The sequence below is a fragment of the Eumetopias jubatus genome, unplaced genomic scaffold (assembly GCF_037043125.1).
Source record: "Eumetopias jubatus isolate StellerSeaLion01/CBP00866 unplaced genomic scaffold, mEumJub1_p1.0 scaffold_15, whole genome shotgun sequence".
In the NCBI taxonomy this organism is placed as follows: Eukaryota; Metazoa; Chordata; class Mammalia; order Carnivora; family Otariidae; genus Eumetopias; species Eumetopias jubatus.
The window spans coordinates 57,442,188-57,457,642 of record NW_028274821.1 but is presented as its reverse complement, the minus strand read 5'-3'; the positions used below and the strand labels follow the sequence as shown (position 1 = coordinate 57,457,642).

At 37.5% G+C, this 15,455-nt stretch overlaps 1 protein-coding gene across 2 annotated transcripts in view; it reads right to left on the bottom strand.

The window, feature by feature from the left end:
* Nucleotides 1–15,455, bottom strand: part of UBE2R2 (ubiquitin conjugating enzyme E2 R2) — a 112,896-nt gene that overhangs the window by 25,077 nt on the left and 72,364 nt on the right. For both annotated transcript variants that reach the window (XM_028115199.2, XM_028115198.2), the window contains exon 2: nt 7,076–7,162. In XM_028115199.2, the coding sequence (XP_027971000.1) occupies nt 7,076–7,162 (87 nt within the window). The remainder of the gene's footprint in view (nt 1–7,075; nt 7,163–15,455) is intronic.

Here is a 15,455-nt window from a genome sequence, read left to right as displayed (position 1 = left end):
TCGAATAATGATGACTTGTTTTAATGATGGAAACAATTAAAAATATATTTTACTGGGTACAAAAGTTATGTCAATTTATCTTAGTAGTTAAAGCAAACAAAATATATTAGGTTACACACTTCTGATTAGCACATAAGAAAGCATTCGTATTCATTTGGATTCAAAGAGAAATGTTTTACGCAGGTCCATTTTTAAAGACTACTGAGTAAAATTATATAAATTTTTAATGTTCATCAAATGCACACTTTAAAAATGATAATAAATACTGATAAGAAACAAAATTTTATTTATTATTTATTTTTTTATTTATTCGACAGAGAGAGACACAGTGAGAGAGGGAGCACAAGCAGGGCGAGTGGGACAGGGAGAAACAGGCCTCCCGCTGAGCAGGGAGCCTGATGGAGGGCTCTATCCCAGGACCCTGGGATCATGACCTGAGCCAAAGGCAGCCGCTTAATGACTGAGCCACCCAGGCGCCCCGATAACAAAATTTTAACAAGCACTCGGCATCTTTATGTGGATTAAGACCACACAGTTCAAGCATGTTTCTGATGATTTAATAACAATACAGAAACAAAATCTGTCTCACCTCTATAGAGGAACATAGAGCAGCTATAGACAAGTAATATATGTTTTAACTTTCCCATGGGCGCCTGGGTGGCTTAGGTGGTTAGGCGACTACCTTCAGCTCAGGTCATGATCCTGGAGTCCCAGGATCGAGTACCACATTGGGCTCCCTGTTCAGTGGGGAGTCTGCTTCTCCCTCTGATCCTCCCCCTTCTCATGCTCTCTCTTAAATAAATAAAATCTTAAAAAAAAAAAAAACCTTCCCCATTCCACACTTTACTCCAAATAAAGTCTGTAGTTTACTTAACAGTATTGTACCAAATTTCTTAGTTTTGATGAATGTACTATTCTTGTATAAGATGTTAGTTAACATTAGAGAAAGCTGAGTAAAAGTTTTATGAGAACTTTCTGTACTATTGTGGAAACAAATCTTTTAAGTCTAAAATTATTTTTAAGAAGTGGGTTAACTTTTTAATATTTTTATTTTATATATATATATATATATATTTTAAAGATTTTATTTGACACAGAGAGAGAGAGAGCCAGAGAGCACAAACAGGGGAAGGGGCAGAAGAAGAAGGAGAAGCAGGCTCCCCACTGAGCAAGGAGTCCAACTCGGGGTTCGATCCTAGGACCCTGGGATCATGACCTGAGCCGAAGGCAGATACTTAACCGATGAGCCACCCAAGCGCCCCAAGAAGTGGGTTTAAACTTAACATTTTTAGTATGTTTATAACATCTAGACACTGAAATGAAAGCATTATTTAATAAAAATTGTAAAGTTTTAGAATTTTAAAATTTTATATTTAAATTTTATATGAAATAAGTTTAAGAATAATGAACTTAAGCAGTTTATCCTAGCATTGAAAAATCATCAGAGGATATAATATTACAACTTTATTTGTAATCAATTCTAATATGACTTCTTTGGTTTTATTATTTGATTCCTGGGTGGAATAACAAAGCAAATTCCCAGAGAAATCACAGAAAAACCATAGCTCTTTTAGATAATTCCACCAAAAGGATAAAAGAATAATAATTGAATCAAAGAGAAAGAAATGCACATTAAATGAGCAAAGGAGATTGAAGCAGAACTAGGTGAGCTATCATTTGTTGCATTATCTAATAATTTTACTGAGTGTTATCAAGTAAGAAGGGAGTAAACCCTTATTTTAAAACATCTTGCTATTTAAAGGATTCAAATATACTTCCTAATTATACTCGCTATGAACACAGTGGTGTACACAGAGGACAGAAAGACCGTATGTGGATGGGAAGGGAGGAATGGCTGAAAAAGATAGGTATCTGGAATGGTTAAATTTATGTGTCAACTTGACTGGGCTAAGGGATGCTCAGATAACTGGTAAAACATTACTTCTAGGTGTGTCTGTGAGGATGTTTCCAGAAGAAATTAATATTTCTATCAGTAGACTAAGTAAAGAATATCCATCATAACGGGGATAGGGATCCTAATGGGACAAGCACCCACCATTCTGATGAGGGCCTGAATAGAACAAAATGGCAAAGGACAAATTCTCCTGAGCTGGAACAATGGAACTCTGCGTTTTTGGGTCTTGGTACTCTAGGACTTGCACCAGCAGCTCCCTAGTTCCCAGGCCTTCGGATTCAGTCTAAATTATACTCCCAGCTTTCCCAGTTCTACAACTTGCAGAGATTGTGCAACTTCTCAGACTTCATAACCATGTGAGCCAACTTGTATAATAAACCTCCTCTAATATATATCTCTATATATGCTATCGGTTCTGTTTCTCCGGAGAACCCTAATACAGTATTACTATTGCTTTTACCTAGTCTCTTCTGTATAATATTAAAATATAATTTATGATTACAGCTTTATTGTAAAGGACTCTTGACATATGCAGTTCTTTCAATTTCTGAAAAGTTGATAATGGCATACCATCTACCTAAATTATTACAAAGATCATAAACTATGTGTAATTAGGCCCATTCACCACTCACAAAGCCTAAATTTTACTATTCCAAAAAGTTACGGTTCTATAGACTTGGCAAAAAACCTTATACAAGATGCCAGAGAGCTAGCTCGCTCTCTACTCAAGCCATGTGAGGACACAGAGATAAGCCGTAAGAGTCTTCAGAAACAAACCATGCTGGTACCTTGATGTTGGACTTCTAGTTTCCTAACCTATGAAAAAATAAATTTCTTTTGTTTAAGCCATTCCCTATATGATATTGTTATGGCAGCCCAAGACAACATGTCTTAGGAAAAGCCTATTAAAACAGTAGGATCTAATTTTAATCTTTATTAAAACAATAAAATTTAAAAATACTGTATCATAAAGATCATCAAGTACTGTGTTTTCCATTCAGTTTTGCAGTGAACCTAAAACTACTCTAAAAAAATCAGTATATTCTAAAAAAAAAAAAAAAATAAGATTTTATTTATTTATTTGACAGAGAGAGAGAAAGAGCACAAATAGGCAGAGAGGCAGGCAGAGGGAGAGGGAGAAGCAGGCTCTCCACTGAGCAGGGAGCTTGAAGTGGGGCTTGATCCCTGGACTTTAGGATCACGACCTGAGCCAAAGGCAGATGCTTAACCGACTGAACTACCCAGGCACCCCTAAAAAAAAAAAATATTTTATTTAGTTTTAACTTTTTTAAAAAAAGATTTTATTGGGTGCCTGGGTGGCTCAGATGGTTAAGCGTCTGCCTTCGGCTCAGGTCATGATCCCAGAGTCCTGGGATCGAGTCCCGCATCCGGCTCCCTGCTCCTTGGGAGCCTGCTTCTCCCTCTGCCTCTCTCTCTCTCTCCCTCTCTCTGTCTCTCATGAATAAATAAATAAAATCTTTAAAAAAATAAAATAAAATAAAAAGATTTTATTTATTCATTTGAGAGAGACAGAGACAGAGAGAGCACACAAGCAGGGGGAGAGGCAGAGGGAGAGGGAGAAGCAGACTCCCCGCTGAGCCAGCGGGGAGCCTGATGTGGGGGGCTTGATCCCAGGACCTGGAGATCATGACCTGAGCTGAAGGCAGACGCCCAACCATCTGAGCCACCCAGGCGCAGCCCCCAATTTTTTAAAATAAATGATAAAGAACAGGGAGATTCTGAGTTGCCATAGCTGTAAAGTTCATAGTGAATTACAGTATGTATGAAAACCTCATTTTAATACATGGTCTGTGGGGCAAGTAGGGTTTGCTGGTTGTCTACATTGAATATGCAGTTACCTGTATGTAACCAGGAAACTGTATTTTTGAGCTCACTCAACATATTACAAAGCAGATAGGAGTAGAATGATTGATGACAAGTTCATATTAAATTTTTTTAAGATTTTATTTATTTATTTATTTATTTATTTATTTATTTATTTATTTATTTGTCAGAGAGAGAGAGAGAGAGAGCACAAGCAGGGGGAGTGGCAGGCAGAGGAAGAAGCAGGCTCCCTGCAACGCAGGACATCCCAGGACCCTGAGATCATGACCTAAGCCGGAGGCAGACGCTTAACCAACTGAGCCACCCAGGATCCCCTATCAAAAACTCTTTCATCAAGTCCCTTTTTCTGGCATTTGAGTAGTCTGCTTTTGTTTTTTGATTGGGTTGTTTCATTGTCCCTCCCTCCCCTGCAGTTCTATTATAAATAACTCTGCAGTAAACTTTTTAGTGACTAGAACAATTGGATATTGAGGTTCACCATGTGTCCACCTTAGGGGACAACACAGGTGGGTGAGTAGAGAACCACCACCAAGAATATCCCTTTGGCCAAGAAGCAAGAGCCCTATTCTCTAGAATCACAAATACTGACATAGGCCCTCAAAAAGCTCAATTCTGGGGCGCCTGGGTAGCACAGTTGGTTAAGCATCTGATTCTTGGTTTAGGCTCAGGTCATGATCGCAGGGTTGTGAAACTGAGTCCCACATCAGGTTCCATGACCAGTGAGATTCTCTCTCCCTCTTACTCTGCCCTTCCCACTCATGTGCATGCTCTCTAAAATAAATAAATCTTTAAAAGAGTTCAATTCTGATACCATTTCTAAATGTAGCAAAGATAACTTATGTGAGAAGAGTTTCTTATGAACACCATGACTACATCAAATTAAATTGCTAACTATGACTTATCACTTCTTTTAAAAGAAAACTTTTATGGCATGGAAAACAACTGCATATTTGTAAGGTATGTATGCATTATTTTACCACTGAAAATTTTATTATGAATATGAAAAATATTTTTAAAGATAATGATCCAATGCTAAATCTTAAGGAGACAGAACTAAATGGCCTACCTTAATAGTGAGAACATACTGGAAAGGGGAGTTTACCTACATTTTAATCCTTCACAGTTTTGAATTCTTTCCTTTGTTTTTTGTTTCTTATTTGAGAGGGATTTGGAAATTAGATAACTTGAGATGGAAACAAGTGAATACATGGCTTTATGGTAAATTAGTTCTCAATAGCAAAACAAAAACTTGTGTCTTCTCACTTCTCTCTTGCTATCTAAAATCTATCTATCTAAAAATAAATAAAATCTCTATATATATTACATGGACAGAGACACGAAAATATTTCTATGTGTACTGAAATCACTTTGAACTTATGAAACAGCGAATTGCTTCTATATCTCTCTCCTACAATGGGTAACTTAGTTATACAGAATAATATAAGGTATTTACTATTGTTTATTCATATTGTGATTATGTCAAATACTAAAGATACTAAAACAATATTCTGGGAGCTTATTTCTGGAAATGTAACTATGTATCACCTTTTGAGCACCAGTTTGTTCTATTTAAAGAAGAAAAGAGGGGTCCCTGGGTGGCTCAGTCAGTTAAACATCTGACTCTTGGGATGCCTGGGTGGCTCAGTTGGTTAAGCAGCTGCCTTCAGCTTAGGTCATGATCCCAGGGTCCCGGGATCAAGTCTTACATCAGGCTCCTTGCTCAGCAGGAAGCCTGCTGCTCCCCCTGCTTCTGCTGACAAATAAATAAAATCTTTAAAAAAAAAAATCTGACTCTTGATTTCGGTCAAGATCTCAGGGTTGTCAGATTGAGCCCCATGTGTGACTCCTTGCTGGGCATGGAGTCTGCTTAAGATTCTCTCTCTCTCTCCCTCTGCCCCTCCCCGCTTCTTAAAAAAAAAGAGGGGCACTTGGGTGACTCAGTTAGTTAAAGTGACTGACTGTTGATTTCAGCTCAGGTCATGATCTCAGGGTTGTGGGATTGAGCCCCGAGTTGGGCTCCGTACCCAGGTGGGAGTCTGCTTGGGATTTTCTCTCTCCCTCTGCCACTCCCCCATCCGCCCACACACACACACACAAACACACACACACTCTCTCTCTCTCAAATAAATAATAAATAAATAGAAAAGAAAAAAACAAACAAAACGAAGATACTACCTCAAAGAAAAAGCAAGTTGTAAAAAACACTAAAGATGCTCCAGTGTGCTAATTTATACAGATGGAGATCCAAATTCAGGACTCTAGAGTAAGTTCTCCATTTCTTGCCCACAAGCAATTCAAAGACTATGTTGCTCTGTTTCTGGAGCAAAGGAGTTTCCCAATATCCAACAGGCCAATAAAAGGGACTATCATAACTAATGCTGCCAATTTTAAAAAGCAATTTTATGCTTAGACCACAGCTTCAATAAAATGAAACCACCTTAGAGCCTTATTACAATGAAAAATATTACAGAATGGTAAACGAGTAGACTCTAAGGATATTTTACAGGATCCTGACATAATTATCCTGAGAAACAAAATGCATCATTCTAGCATCCTTACAGATTAGCCCAAAGGTAAGTACATTTCACCAACAAAACTAGAAAAGACTCCTGAAGGCATGTGAATTTGTCCAGTAAAAGAACCTCACCTTGGATTTATTCTAAAAGAGGTTCTCAACTGTTCTGAGCAATTCCTAAAAGGAGGCCAGTCCAAATGCAGTAGGATAAATTCCCCTAAAAAGCTCAATTTCTGATCACAGCAACAGGTGACCACTGTTGTGACACTATAGGATAGGTACACTAATTTGTATGACTTTATATATACTAAATTTTTGAAATGCAAGTCTTAACACATAGGCATTATAATAATCTTAGCAATAAGTAACAAAGGTTTAAAGCCTTATTCTTTTTTTTTTTTTTTAAGATTTTATTTATTTATTTGACAGAGAAAGAGAGCGATAGCGAGAGCAGGAACACAAGCAGGGGGAGTGGGAGAAGGAGAAGCAGGCTTCCCGCGGAGCAGAGAGCCTGATGTGGGGCTCGATCCCAGGACACTGGGATCATGACCTGAGCCGAAGACAGACACTCAACGACTGAGCCAACCAGGCGCCCCTAAAACCTTATTCTTAAATATAATATACAGTGGTATTATAAAACTACCTTCAATTTTGAACAATTAAACTAGAGATTACTAACTAAAAGTGGGGAACCATGAATACTCCCTTGTGGCTACAGCATATGGAGATATAAAGGTTATTTTAAAGGACTGTTTCTAAAAAGTACATCTTCAGAGAAATTCACAACATATGTCTCTTACCTCATAAATGTTGGGGTGCCACATTTTGGTCAAGAATCTGAAGGTAGGTGGTGAATATGGGTAGTCAATAGGAAATTTAATATGCGCCTGAAAAGAAAAAAATGAAATGCAAATAAATCAGACTACATGTTTTTCATCTGCCTAATAATTCACCTTATTATACCCCAGTGCAACAAAAACTCCTTCCTACAGAGTAGACTCTTAGGATTAACAACTGCTCATATACATTTTTTGTTAGTGCCAATGTCAGGTATTATTAGCACGTTCTTACAGCATCTCTTCAAATATTTATAAGAGCTTATGTTAAATCATCAAAACTCAACAGCCATGTAATTTTTAATTAAACTCATAAGAGTGAAAAACAGTATAGGTACAGGTGTATCACACTAATTACTGCATTTTATCACAAAAAATAATTAACACAACTTTGTGGTACATAATACAGTTTTTAACTCACCTAACTACCACCCAGAAATAAATCCTACCATTTTTTCTAATCATGCACTATCCTTTATTACTATTTTTTATTATTAACATAATGTATTATTTGTTTCAGGGGTACAGGCCTGTGATTCATCAGTCTTACAGAATACACAGCGCTCACCACAACACATACCCTCCCCAATGTCCATCACCCAGCCACCCCATCGCTCCCACCCCCCTCCCCTCCAGGAACCTTCAGTTTTTTCCTGAGATTAAGAGTCTCTTGTGGTTTGTCTCCCTCTTTGGTTTCATCTTGTTTCATTTTTTCCTCTCTTCCCCTATTATCCTCTGCCTTGTTTCTCAAATTCTACATATCTGTGAGATCATATGATAATTGTCTTTCTCTGAAATGCTACTATTTTGATACACCTCCTTCCAGCAGTTAATTTTGGTGTATACGTGTTTATTTCTTTACAAAACTTATTTTCAAAAATTTGCATATACTGCATTTTATACTTTTCTCCCATCCATAATCATACATTTTCCTATAAAATAGTCTCCAAATACATGATTGTTAGTCACTCTGTAATATTCCATCATATGAATATATAGACGAAACATTAAAAAAAACGATTTCTTTATTTTGAAACATTTGGGTTGTTTTCACTCTTTTGCTATTCTAAATAACTGCAGTTGACTGTCCTTGGCAGTATCCTGTATTTCAAATACGAAGAAACCCAGAAAGACCCTCATCTAACAGTACAGTAAAAGAGCCTGAGGAAGGGACAGAAAGGACAAGCTAAGAGTAAATAAGCTAAAACCAACATGGCAAGTCAGGACACTCAGAATTTCTTTCTTCAATAAAAGCAACGAGAAAATTAGCAAAAATTTTAAGAATCAATTTTACAGAATTTAGAAAATAACCAAAGGTTTGCAGGAATTCAAAGAGCATCTATTTAAGAAAAAGAGCTGACCCTCAATAAGAACAGTGAACTCTGTGGTGTCTTAACATGCCCTAGTCCCAAGCCCTGATCTCCAGAGCTATGGTAACCTTAAAACTAACAGATCACATTTAAAGTGAAGACAAGCAGCAACAATGTGCTGAAATTTCCTCAAAGCCTTAATCCCAAAGAATTGTCACTATCTGACCTTTCTGATGGTTCCCTAGAAAAATTCACTTGCAAGGTTATCTATATTTGACCTGATCTGTAACTTGGACAGTATCAAAATAATTTTCCTTGGGTGTGGTGTTGACAATGATAGACAAATATTGAACTTCAAAGCTGCCTGTTAGGTCGAACAACAGACTAACCAAAAAATTTAATAGGGAAAGCAAGGATATGAGATACACAGAAGGGCTTTGAAAAACTCTAACAAATTCCTAAGAATATAGAAGACTAGGCCCATGTGTAGTGCTGTGCATGTGTAGAGGCTATACACACACTCAGGAAAGTCATGAGAATTCATTAGAAGGCCCTAAACTATCATCTCTGGCTGAATTTGAGGATCTGCACAAGGAGGAACTAAAGGCTAAGGCAGAGTTCAAAACTGGCTAGCTGAGTGTTAAAGGTGTGCCTCAACATGCACACAGAGCTGCTCTACAATGCCCAGGGAACTTGTCGGTTCCAGGAAATCAAATCAAATCAAACTAAGGAATCACTGTTTAATCATTAGCTGACTGCTTAGCTAACCAAGTGGAGTCTTTACTGGCCAAACACAAGAATATAGACAAAACAGAATTGGGTCAGAAAACTAATTAAACAAGGAATCACAATAAACAGCAAGAAAAAATTCTGTTGCCACATTTTATTATTTAAACATCCAACTAGTTTTCAACACATTACTACAGAACATGAGGAAAAAAACAACCTACAAAGTATGGCCCATATACAGGGTAAAAAACCAAACAATAGAAAATAGAAGCCCAGATACTGAATTTATCAGACAAGTCCTTAAATCAGCTGCATTGTTTAAAGGATTAAAGGAAACTGTGGCTGAAGAACTAAGGACAGTATGAGGAAAAAAAATATTTTAGCACATTGTGAATATCAATAAAGAAAAATTATAAAAAATAAAATGAATAGTTTTTTGAGGGAAAAAAACCAACTATGAACTGTGGTCAAAAGTACAATAACAACAACAAAAAGCTAGATGGGCTGAACAGCAGACCTGAATAAGAGGAAAAAAGAATTTGTGAAAATGAAGATATGTCAATTTAGATTACCCCATCTAAAGAAATAAAAACAAATGTGACTCAGAAACCAACATACGCATTACTGGGATTCCCAGCAGGAGAGGAAACAAATGGACAAAAAAGAATATTTGATAAAATAATGACCCCAAACATCCAAATTTAATGAAAAACGTTAAGCCTCATAAACAAGAAGTTCAACAATTGCCAGCAGAATAAACTCACAAAGATCCACATCTAGATATATCATAAACAAACTGTTGAAAGCCAAAGACAATCTTGAAAGCAGCAAGAGCACAATTAATCAAGCACAAGGAATCCTCAATAAGAGATAACTTCTAATCAGAAGCCAGAAAACAGTGCTGAAAGAACAAAACTTACCAAAATTTCTACATCCAGCAAAACTATTCCTCAAAAAATGAAGGCGAATTAAGACATTACTAGACAAATAACTCATAATTAGCATACATTATAAATGTATTTTTTGGTTTATATCTTTTTTCCCCTCCTGATTGATTTTTTTAAAAAGATTTTATTTATGTATTTGATAGAGAGACACAGCAAGAGAGGGAACACAAGCAGGGGGAAATGGGAGAGGGAGAAGCAGGCTTCCCGCCAAGCAGGGAGCCCGATGTGGGGCTCGATCCCAGGACCCTGGGATCATGACCTGAGCCGAAGGCAGACGCTTAATAACTGAGCCACCCAGACGCCCCCCCCCATCTGATTTAAAAGACAAATACATAATAGAACAATTATAAATCCTGATGGGCACATTTGTGTGGCAATAAGAGAAAAGTAAATGGGAAGGATCAGACTTATAAAGAAGCAAAATTTTCAAATTTTTATTTTTTAATTCCAGTGTAATTAACATAGTGGTTTTTTTTAACATAGTGTTCTATGAGTTCCAGATGTACAGAACAGTGATTCAACAATTGTATATATTACTCAGTGCTCATCACAATAAGTGTTCTCTTAATTCCCTTCACTTTATTTCACCCAACCACTCCCATCTCAGGCAACCATCAGTTTGCTCTCTATCGTCATCACAGTAAGTGTACTCTTAATTCCCTTCACTTTATTTTACCCAACATTCCCATCTCAGGCAACCATCAGTTTGTTCTCTACTTTTTTGTCTTTTTTGTTTGTTTCTTAAATTCCACATATTAGTGAAATCATATAGTATTTGTCTTTCTTTGACCTATTTCACTTAGCATTATACCATCCATGTTGTTACAAATGCCAAGTTTCATTCTTTTTTATGGCTGAGTAATATTCCACTGTGTGTGTGTGCACGCATGTGTGTGTACGTATGTATATACACACACCCCACGTTCTCTTTATCCATTTATCTTGGATGGCCACATGGGTTGCTTCCACATTTGGCTACTGCAATAAACACAGAGATGCATATATCTTTTTGAGTTAGTGTTTTCATATTCTTTGGGTAAATACCCAGTGGTGGAATTACTGGATCATATGGTGATGCAGTCTATTTTTAATTTTTTTAAAGATATTATTTTATTTGAGAGAGAGAGAGCACAAGCAGGGGGAGCGGCAGGCACAGGGAGAGGGAGAAGCAGGCTCCTTGCTGAACAGAAAGCCCGACAGAGACCAATGTGGGGCTCGATCCCAGGACCTTGGGACCATGACCTTAGTCAAAGGCAGACACTTAACCGACTGAGCCACCCAGTGCCCCTGTTTTTAATTTAAGAACCTCCATTGTGTTTTCCACAGTGGCTGCATCAGTTTACATTCCCATCAACAGTGTACAAAGGTTCCTTTTTCTCCGTATCCTCACCAGCACTTGTTGTTTCTTGTGTTTTTGATTTTAGTCATTCTGACAGGGGTGAGGTGATATCTCATTGTGGTTTTGATTTGCATTTCCCTGATGATTAGTGATGCTGAACATCTTTTCATGTTCTGTTGGCCAACTGTATGCCTAGAAGCAAAATTTTTGTATACTATTGAAATTAAGATGGTATTAAATGATCTACTTTAGTTACAAGATGTCCCCCGGACAACCACTAAGAACAACTCAAAAATTGAATACCCCTTCATGATTTAAAACACCCAACAAGGGAATACAAGGTAAATTCCTCAATTTGATAAAGAACATTGATTTTAAAAACCGTAACTAACATTGTAATTAACAGTGAAAGACTTAATGCTTTTCCCTTACTTTCAGAAACAAGACATGGATGTCTGCTCTCACTACTTGTTCAAGACTACACTGAAGATCCTAGCTAAGACAACTGAGCAAGGGAATGAAATAAAAGGTATCTTGGTTGGAAAGAAAGTAAAGTTATATGTATTTGCAGATAACCTGACCTTGTATGTAAAATATTCAAACGAATCCACTCAAAGTTATTAGAACAAGTAAACAAGTTCATCAAGGTTGCAAGATAAAAGATCACTATACCGGCATCAATTATATTTCCATATGGTATCATTTAAATAAACTGAAAGGAAAATTAAGAAAATATCATTTACAACAGCATCAAAAACAATACTTAAAAATAAATTTAACCAAAGTGGCACAAAACTTATACTCTGAAAAATACAAAACACTGTTGAAAGAAATTAAAGACCTAAACAAATGGAAAGATACTGCATATTCATGGATTGCAAGACTTAATACTGTTAAGATAGCAATCCTCCCCAAATTGATCTTCAAATTCAACATCATTTTATGGAAATTCCAGTTTCCTTCCTTATAGATATGGAAAAGCTCGTACTAAAATTCATATAAGGTTGTAATTCAGGGGACCCAGAACAGCCCAAACAGTCTTGAAAAAGAACAAAGTTAGACAAGAAGAAAAAAGAGGAAGAGACTGAAAAACTCTTGTGGTAAGTTCACAATCCAGAGGCAAAGGCTCACTGAAAGACTGAGCCCTAAACACAGGAGGAGAGAATGCTTCCCCCTCCCCCAACACCTTACCACCATATTACTGAGACCTATTTAGAGTTCCTTACACCTGGGTACATCATATCCAGCTATCAAGAAAAAAATCACAAGCATACAAGAAAGAGAAATAAAAAATAAAGAGAGCATTTATCACAATGAAAAATATGGCATAGATTTTGGAATTATCAGACTGGGAATTTAAAAATAACTGATTAATATTCTAAGGATTTTAACAAATAAAGTAGACAGCATGCAAAAACAGCCAGCCAACGTAAGCAGAGAGATGGAAATCCTAAGAAAGAACCAAAGAGAAATGCTAGAGATTAAAAAACACTGTAACAAAAACGAAGAATGCCTTTGATGAGCTTATTAGGACTGGACACAGCTGAGGAAAGAATCTCTGAGCTAGAGGTTATATCAAAAGAATTCATGAAAACTGAAAAGGAAAGAGAACAAAGGCTGAAAAAACCAGAATATCCAAGGACTGTGGGACAACTACAAAAAGGTGTAACATACATGTAACAGGAATTTGAGAAGGAAAAGACATGCACCATAAAGAAAATGAAAAAACCCACAGAATGAGAAAAAAATATGTTCAAATTATTCTTCTGGTAAGGGATACATATCCAGAATATGTAAAGAATGTTCATAATTAGAGGCGTCTGGATGGCACAGTCAGTTAAGCATCCAACTCTTAATTCAGCTCAGGTCATGATCTCAGGCTCGTGGGATTGAGCAGGGCTCCGCACTCAATGTGGAGTCAGCTTGGGACTCTCTCTCCCTCTGCTCCTCCCTACCCTGCCAGCTCACGCTCTTTATCTTTAAAAATCATTAAAAAAAAAAAAAGAATGTTTATAACTAAACAATAAAGAGGAATACAGGTATCCTTTGCTTTTCAAAAGTTCACATCACACCACTTTGCTTTTTACAGAAGAACATTAGTACCTATTTTCACTAACAGAAAAAAAAATCTAAAGAGGATTTTCATTTCTGTGGGAAAAAACACAAAAAGTGAAAATAGAATTCAGTGTTTGTTTTGCAAGCTGTTATAGAAGCAGTGTGCACCCTGAGCAACAAATGTTAGCACTGCCAAGGTCTTTCAGCATCTCACCACCATAGCTTTGAACTGTGTCTGTGAGCATCTGTGCTTTATCTGGATTTATTTGTGTTATCTGTTGGTAAGATATGCCCGAAGGTATCAGAAAAGCCTAAGAGAAGTTATGTTTGGGTCTAGGAACACTCAAATTTTTTTCCATATAAATTAATAGTAAGTGCTTCTCTTCACTTTATACCATTTTGGCTTATAAAAGTTTTCTTTTTTTTTTTAAGATTTTATTTATTTACAGAGTACAGAGTACAAGAAGGGGGCGCAGCAGAGGGAGAGGGAGAAGCAGACTCCCTGCTGAGCAGGGAAGCCTGACGTGGGGCTCGATCCCAGGACCCTGAGAATGTGACCTGAGTTGAAGGCAGACGTTTAACTGACTGAGCCACCCAGGCACCCCTTATAAAAGTTTTCATAGGAACACTCTACTTTCAAAGAGTAGGGGGAACCTATAACTCAACTGAAAAATGGACAAAGTATGTGAATAAACACTTCTCCAAAAAAGATAAACAAATGGCCAATAAGCACAAGAAGAGATGCTCAACATCATTAGCCACAGGGAAATGAGTATCAAAAACATAATGATACCACTTCAAATCCACTAGGATGGATGTAAAGACACAGCAAAAACAGTTCTAAGAGGGAAGTTTATAGCAATACAGACCTATCTCAAGAAACAAGAAAAATCTCAAATAAACAATCTAACCATCCACCTAAAGGAACTAGAAATAGAAGAATAAACAAAGCCCAAGGTTAGTAAAAGGGAGGAAATAATAAAGACCAGACCACAAAAAAGTAAAATACAGACTAAAAAAACAATAGAAAAGATCAATGAAATAAGAGCTTATTCTTTGAAAAGATAAAACTGATAAACCTCTAGCCAGGGGCACCTGGGTGGCTCAGTCGTTACGCGTCTGCCTTCAGCTCAGGTCATGATCCCAGGATCCTGGGATTGAGCCCTGCATCAGGCTCTCTGCTCAGCAGGAAGCCTGCTTCTCTCTCTCCCGCTCCCCGTGCTTGTGTTCCCTCTCTCTCTCTGACAAATAAATAAATAAATAGTCTTAAAAAAAAAAAAACCTCTAGCGAGAATCATCAAAAAAAAAGAGAGGGGCGCCTGGGTGGCTCAGATGGTTAAGCGTCTGCCTTCGGCTCAGGTCATGATCCCAGAGTCCTGGGATCGAGCCCCACATCGGGCTCCTGGCTCAGCGAGGAGCCTGCGTCTCCCTCTGCCTCTCTCCCTGCTCATGCTTTCTCTCTCTCTCTATCTCTGTGTCTCAAATGAATAAATAAAATCTAAAAAAAAAAAGAGAGAGAGAGAAAAAAGGGGCGCCTGGGTGACTCAGGTCGTTAAGCATCTGCCTTCGGCTCAGGTCATGATCCCAGGGTCCTGGGATTGAGCCCCACATCGGGCTCCCTGCTTGGCAGGAAGTCTGCTTCTCCCTCTCCCACTCCCCCTGCTTGTGTTCCTTCTCTGTGTTTGTGTGTGTGTGTGTCTCTCTCAAATAAATAGTCTTTTAAAAAATAAAATTCAGCATCCATTTAAGACAAAAACTCTCAACAAAGTGAGTACAGAGGGAACACACCACAACGTAATAAAGGCCTTATGTACCAAAGCCACAGATAACATCACAGTTAATGGTAAAAAGCTGGAAACTTTTCCTCTAGGATCAGGAACAAGAAAAGAATGCCCACTCTTGACACTTTTATTCAACATAGTATTGGAGGTATAGTACCCACATCAATCAGACAAGAAAAGAAA